The 7,581-nt window shown below is 43.5% G+C and overlaps 1 protein-coding gene across 1 annotated transcript; it reads left to right on the top strand.

Annotated features, from left to right (window-relative positions):
* Nucleotides 1-208: 208 nt before the first annotated feature.
* On the top strand, nt 209-7,310 carry FOXI2 (forkhead box I2). Its single transcript, XM_033942543.1, has 2 exons — nt 209-1,413; nt 5,701-7,310. Exons 1-2 carry the CDS (start codon nt 813-815, stop codon nt 6,249-6,251), a joined length of 1,152 nt encoding a protein of 383 aa, XP_033798434.1. The 5' UTR covers nt 209-812; the 3' UTR covers nt 6,252-7,310.
* Nucleotides 7,311-7,581: the final 271 nt, after the last annotated feature.

Here is a 7,581-nt window from a genome sequence, read left to right as displayed (position 1 = left end):
CAGACCAGGATATTCAACTTGTTTATGAACCTGAAAGCTTCTTGGCTTTTTTCATCAGGTACACATGCCTGACTGGCTTTTGGCTTCTCTGTGAGATCAAACCTTTTATTTTATTTTTCTTATAGTAAAATTAATGATTGTTTGTTGTTGTTTGTTTTTGTTTTTTTTTGAGGGGAGGTGGGAGGGGGTAGCGCAGGATTGGATAGTTTTAGAAACCGAGGCCAGTCGGTTATTTTTTTTTATTTATTTATAAGTTTCCAAGTTTATACAATCAAGATAAACTTGTACAGAAAGATGATTCATGAAAAGAAAATTGTCAAAAGTAAATTAAAATAACCTAACATAAATCTTCTCAAGTCCTCAAATGGATCCAAGATGTAAATTAAATGCGAGTACATCAAAAAGAAACAATCTTTATAGAATCATAAGCTAACAGAGAGTGAGGACCTCTAATCTATTTAGCACTCTGGCCAGTTGGTTATTAAGGAATGTCAACGCTCAAGAGAGTCTATAAAGCACATAAGACCTGATACATTTTGCACTGTGCGTCTAAATTACTTGAGGCAAGGAAAAGAACGAAACGTATCCGTCTTTTTGTCCGGCCAGGTCCTAGAAGAGGTGTGAACTGTTGTGTGTAATTAAAGAGGGAGGTGGGGGCGGTGCTTCCTTGCTGCTCCTCTTTCCCCAGCTCTGCTGCGAGACCGTCCGCAACTTCTGCACTAGCTGTTTTCTTGAAACCCCCTCAAGTGTCCTGCCCCCAAAGAGTGTCGGAGGGACCTTCTCTTTCTCAACTTCACCTGTCACAGGGAATTATGAACGCTTTTGGCCAGCAGTCTACAAATCCCCAGTCAGCTTCCCTCCTGCATCCAAATGCTCAGGATTTACTAGAGATGGCAGTGTACTGTGATAATTTCAGTAGGTACCAGCAAAACCTGCATCACCACCACCACCCTCAGAGGCCACCCACCCTTCCACAAGGCTACGGGCTGGGCGAGTGCAGTGCTCCAACCCCCAGCCCTTACCTTTGGATCAACGGTGCAGCTATTAATTCGCCTCCTTACCTGGGGGGGACTAACGGGGCCTCTTACGTCCCTACTGGTTACGGTGGCGCTCGGAGACAGTTCATGGCCCCCACTTCTGGGTTTGGAGGTGCAGATCTCAACTGGTTCTCTTGGTCGGGCCAACAGGATTTTTTCAAAATGGTGCGCCCACCTTACTCGTACTCTGCGCTCATCGCTATGGCTATTCAAAAGGCACCAGACAAGAAACTGACTTTAAGTCAAATTTACCAGTACGTGGCGGAAAATTTCCCATTCTACAAGAAAAGTAAAGCGGGCTGGCAAAACTCCATCCGACACAACTTGTCACTGAATGATTGTTTCAAGAAGGTGCCCAGAGATGAAAATGATCCAGGTAAGGAAAGATTTTTTTATTTTTTTCCCCTTCCTCCTATTTGTCCTTTGAATGTACAGGACATCACCTAACCATGAGTGTTAAATTATTGTGTTGGTTTTTGTCTTTTTGTTTATAAACTGAACTAAAGATGCTTTGCGTCGCTTTGTAAAACATTGTCCCAATCTTAATCTCTCATCCATTTAATTACACTATATATTTTGATTTCAACCTTTTATTTATATTATGCATATTTTGTGGTTTAATACAAAACCTGAGTGTTTGAATAGAAAATGTGGCTAAAATACGTTAATGCAGCTATGCCTTAAGGCTGCGTATCCTGCATCTGCCCTGCATTTATCGTACAGGGCAGACAGCTAAGGTCGGGGCACCTCTTTACATGGCAGGGCCAAATAAAACCTGTGGATCCTCCATGCTAATCCACAGCGGCATGGAACAGCCTCAGTGCTAACTGTGACACTAACACTGGATGTGCCCCCCCATACACACAAAGCTGGCACCCTTTCCAACCCCACAGTTTATCTCCCATAGCCTTAGATCCCTTTGCAGCTTCCATTACATTAATTTTTCGTTTGTATACTGCATAACCTAATATAGTTCAAAGTTGTTAGTATAACAGAGGAGATTGAGAGGGGACACGATCGAAACATTCAAGGTACTGAAGGGAATAGACTTAGTAGATAAAGACAGGTTGTTCACCCTCTCCAAGGTGGGGAGAACGAGAGGGCACTCTCTAAAGTTGAAAGGGGATAGATTCCGTACGAACAAAAGGAAGTTCTTCTTCACCCAGAGAGTGGTGGAAAACTGGAACGCTCTTCCGGAGTCTGTCATGGAAGAAAACACCCTCCAGGGATTCAAGACAAAGTTAGATAAGTTCCTGCTGAACAAGGACGTACCCTGATAGGGATAGTCTCAGTCAGGGCACTGGTCTTTAACCAGAGGGCCGCCGCGGGAGCGGGCTGCTGGGCATGACGGACCACTGGTCTGACCCAGCAGCGGCAATTCTTAGGTTCTTATGTTGTTAATATAGTTCAAAGTTGTTAAAATGCATGTGATACACATTGGGAAGAATAACCTGAATCACAGTTACCGGATGCTAGGGTCCACCTTGGGGGTTAGTGCCTAAGAAAAGGACCTGGGTGTAATTGTAGACAATACGATGAAACCTTCCGCCCAATGTGCGGCGGCAGCCAAAAAAGCAAACAGGATGCTGGGAATTATTTAAAAAAGGGATGGTTGACAAGACTAAGAATGTCTTAATGCCCCTGTATCACTCCATGGTGCAACCTCATTTGGAGTATTGAGTTCAATTCTGTTCTCCTTATCTCAAGAAAGATATAGTGCCGTTAGAAAAGGTTCAAAGAAGAGCGACCAAGATGGCAAAGGGGATGGCACTCCTCTCGTACGAGGAAAGACTAAAATGGTTAGGGCTCTTCAGCTTGGAAAAGAGACGGCTGAGGGGAGATATGATTGAAGTCTACAAAATCCTGAGTGGAGTAGAATGGTTACAAGTGGATCGATCTTTCACTCTGTCAAAAATTACAAAGACTAGGGGACACTCGATGAAGTTACAGGGAAATACTTTTAAAACCAATTGGAGGAAATTTTTTTTCACTCAGAATAGTTAAGCCCTGGAACGCGTTGCCAGAGGATGTAATAAGAGCGGGTAGCGTAGCTGGTTTTAAGAAAGGTTTGGACAAGTTCCTGGAGGAAAAGTCCATAGTCTGTTATTGAGAAAGACATGGGGGAAGCCACTGCTTGCCCTGTATTGGTAGCATGGAATATTGCTACACCTTGGGTTTTGGCCAGGTACTAATGACCTGGATTGGCCACCGTGACAACGGGCTATTGGGCTTGAAAGACCATTGGTCTGACCCAGTAAGGCTATTCTTATTTTCTTAGTTCACTACGGTTCACAGCTTTAAGATTCTGAGACAATCTCAGGAACTACAAAAGCAAATTAGTATGTCATAATTGTGTATTACAGAAATCTATCAAATAAGTAAGTTTTCAAGAGTTTCCTGAAATGTTTATATGAAGTAGCATTAACTATTAGCTGACTAAGGGTTAGATTCACTGAGGACACTGATCTTGTACCAACCACGTTGTGATCACTTAGTGACCCCAACCCGATTCATTAACCTTACTCCCGAACCGATCCGCGTACGATCCAGTCCATGCATGCAAATGAGGGGACACGGCATGCAAATACAGGGACACCGGCTGGGATGGCCGATCGAAAAATAAGCGACTGCTGAGGACCAATCGCCCAGGTCCTTTCTGACTGGCCTTCTCTCTGCCCTGATTCTCGGCTCTTGCTGCCCTGCTCTCTGCCCCGACTCTCCGCTCTTCTCTGTCCCGACTCTTCTGCCCTTCCCCGCAATGCAAGCCTGTGGCTTTAACCCACGAGTTAAAAACACGGGCTCGCAAAAAAAATGAAAAACCAAAAATATTAAATGTTTTCTTTCTGCCGGAGGGCCAGCACATGTGCAGGCCATCTACAGATGGTCTGCGCTTGCGTCGGGATCGCTGGGGAGTAATCCGTGCGGTCGGTTGGGGGTGTGATTCCGATTGCCCTCATTTGCATGAGGGCACTTGGTGAATCACCCCCTGGCCATGGATCAGATTGGATCGCTCACGGATCAGATCAGATCCTTGGCCTTAGTGAATCTAGCCCAAAATTCCTTGTCCATGATTGTAGCCTGATCTGAAAGTAATCTATCAACAAAAATGTTATATCGACAGTCCTTTACAGAAGGGAACATGAAATAAGATTTTAAAATGTTGGGACCATTTTGATATTACCAGTTCAAAATGGTCCTTCAGATAATTAGCTGTAAAACCAAACACCTTGTAATACAGTAATCCAAACTTGAATATAACCCTAGCCTCTATCGAAAGCCGATGTAATTTCCTTTAAAAAGGAGTTATGTGATCCAATAACCCCCAGCTGCCTCCAAGTCCCCCTGCAACCTCTGATCCTTTGACCATCCTGGCAGCCTCCAACCCTCCCCTCCCCCATAGCCACCAAGCTCTCAACCCCACCCCAGAATTAGAGCCACAGTTAATTTTGCACTTACCCCATGCCTAATGGCAAAATCACCATGTGGCAGTGTGCAAAGGCTGTGCCGTAAATGCAGGGGGGCATGCCCTGCATCTGCCTTGCATTTACCATACACGACAGGGCAAAGACAGCACTATTGACCCAGGCATGCAACACAGCCACCAATGCTGTCTGCCCTGTGCAGTAAATGTAGGGCAAATGCATGGCACATGCCTTGAATTTATGTACAGGGAGGGGAGGGGGATTAGAGGTTGGGGGGTGTCAGAATCTACAGGGGAAGGGGGATCAAAGGTGCCTAGTTTGTGCAGAGGGGATTGGGAATTGGCGCCAGCACACCTTCTGTGTCAGTATTGCGCCAGTCTGCTGGTAGGGTTATGGCCTACTGGTAAGTTCAGCTGCACAATCAGCAGTGCATGTTAGAGAATGACACAGGGACAAATTTATCCCCGTCCCCGCAGGAAATCAATGTCCCCATCCCATCCCCGCAGATTTTGTTGCTGTCCCTGCCGCATTCCTCTAAGCTCTGTCTTAACTGCACAAACCTTGGGCACTTATGATTTTAAAGTGTTTGAGGCTTGTGCAGATGAGGACGGAGCTTAGGCATTGGTGGAATGAGGCATTGTGACATCACAGTCTGAGCTCTAGAATGTTGCTACTTATGATTTTAAAGTGTTTGAGGCTTGTCCAGATGAGGATGGAGCTTGCAGGAATGGGACAAAGACAGGAAAAGAACTTATCAGGACGGGATGGGAAAATGAGTTCCCGCGGGGACGCGGAAAAATTGGTCCCTGTGTCATTCTCTAGTGCATGTGATATCTGTTAAAGCACTCCACACCCCTGTCGAGTCCAGACTTGGTCCAATCCTGTCTCCGCAGGTAAAGTGTTTATATTATTATTAATTTGGACTTTGCTCACACATTTTTTCAGTAGTATCTCAAGGTGAGTTTCATTCAGGTACACTAGGTATTTTTACAGTTGACAGTAGCCTAGGCCTGCATGACTGTCTACTGCCCTTAAAACTCCTCCTTAGCTGCTTAGTAAAAAGGGCTCTTAAAATATCTCTGCAGTATGATTAAAGTTTTGTGCTTTTTAAAAAAATGATCTTTTCTAATGATCGGAATCTATTTCTCAAACCAAATTTTCAAAAAATAAATAAATAAACCTTTTCTGAGACATAAATAATTGAAAGACATCTACTGAAATTATCTCTTTTTTTTCTACAGGTAAGGGAAATTATTGGACTTTGGACGCCAACTGTGAGAAAATGTTCGATAATGGAAATTTTAGAAGGAAAAGGAAAAGAAGTGTGGGAATGAGTGCTTCAGGAGGTGCTGAAAGAGCTAACGAGAAGAGAGACGGCTCCTTCAAACCTGCAGACAGAGCTGGCCTTCAGGGATCTGGATCCATGGAGCCACGGAGTTCCCCTACTTCTGGGATGGAGCCCAAAGCTTCTCCAGCAGAAACTCCAGACTCCAACCCGCGCTCTACCAACTTTGCCTCCAGTATGAGCGCTATGCTGACTGGTGCCAGTGGCTTCTCTAGGGCGTACTCGGGCAGCCTGGTAGGGGACCTCGCCTATGGAAGGCAGCATGTATCGGGACTCGGTTCTAATTCCCCTTCGCCTAGCCTGGTACATTACCCCGAACTGGTTCCTCAGGCCCTTTCCAGAATGAACTGCAATGTTTCCAGTCGGCAAGCTGGGCTTAGTATTTCCCCTGTGAACAACTTTCACGTCAACAACCTGATTTACAACAAGGAAGAAACGGAAGTGTGAAAAACAACGTCAGTACCTGAAATTGCGGCTGCAATGGAGTTGCTGTGCTATCGCATCTTTAAAGGGGGAAAAGATGCAGCTGCAGACTCGGAAATCTTTACAGCCCTCAGTGGTTTGTTTACCGCACCAACTCTTCACAAATAGTTTGGGGTTACCAGAGAGAAAGAAAAATGCACTAATGCGCATTGGGCAAAAGAGGGATATTTGTATAAAAGTCAGGCGTATCTATTCCTTTTTAAGAATAATTAAACCAGGAATAAGTAAGGTGGATTTAGACTTGGGGCCTCTTCTATTAAACTGCGCTAGCAGCTTCTAGCATGGGGAGTTGCGCTGAATGGCCCCCACTGCTCATAGAGTTCCTATGAGCATCGAGAGCAGCTCGGACCATTCAGCGCGGCTCTCTGCAAAAAACTGCTAGCGCAATTTAATAGAAGAGAGGGTTAGTGCCTGTCTTCGAAGTGTCTCATCATTCATCCATGGAACAGTAGAACAGTACCAGCCTACATTGTAATACGTTTCCTGAAAAATGTTGCTTCTGTCTTGACTCTGTTTGTTTGAGTCAATATGTAGGCTGATTATCTGTTATAAGTTGCCTATAGGATACTTATTGTTGTTTGCTGGGAGAGAAGGGTATTCCTTTTTTTTTCTGAGAATGTAATTAATGGAACTGTAATTTTGTTCTAATTTTAGAATTGTAATTTTGTCTTGTATTTATAATTATGTATGTTTATCTTTATGGAAACCGCTTTGTTTATAGGTGGTATATAAATTTTTTTAATAAATAAAAATATATACAGTCAGTTTATTACTATCTTATTGTGGCATCAGTCTCGGGCATACACCGTCTTGTAATTAAAAGTTCAGAAATGTTGACGTCGTTTGGTTTAACATGATTCTCAAAGAGAAAATGATAGATTTTGGGTTTAATTAGGTGTTGTTGGAACATATATAATGAAAATAAACCCTCGATTCTATTCATAACTTATTGTTAAGCATTATCTTCAAATGGAAGTATGAACTATGGTTTTCTTGTAGCTTACTAATACAAAAAAAAAAAAATCCTGCTTAGGGATGTCAAATCGATTTAGTGGATACCAGGTGCGGTTATTTTATATCACTTTCATAGCTTCATAATCTGTTATTAAAACATCTTTCAATAAGCAGCCCAGTTAAATGAGGATTATCTACATATTTAGATGTATCAATAAATATGAATGACTAGCTTTATAGCCCGTTACATTAACGGGTGCTAGAATATATGTGTGTCTGTCTTTATTTCTTTCTCTCTCTGTCTCCTTAGCCGCTTTTTCCTGTCCATTCTCCCTTCTTT

This window comes from Geotrypetes seraphini, chromosome 4 (genome assembly GCF_902459505.1).
Source record: "Geotrypetes seraphini chromosome 4, aGeoSer1.1, whole genome shotgun sequence".
In the NCBI taxonomy this organism is placed as follows: Eukaryota; Metazoa; Chordata; class Amphibia; order Gymnophiona; family Dermophiidae; genus Geotrypetes; species Geotrypetes seraphini.
The sequence above is the reverse complement of the archived record's forward strand: the minus strand, read 5'-3'. Positions and strand labels throughout refer to the sequence as shown.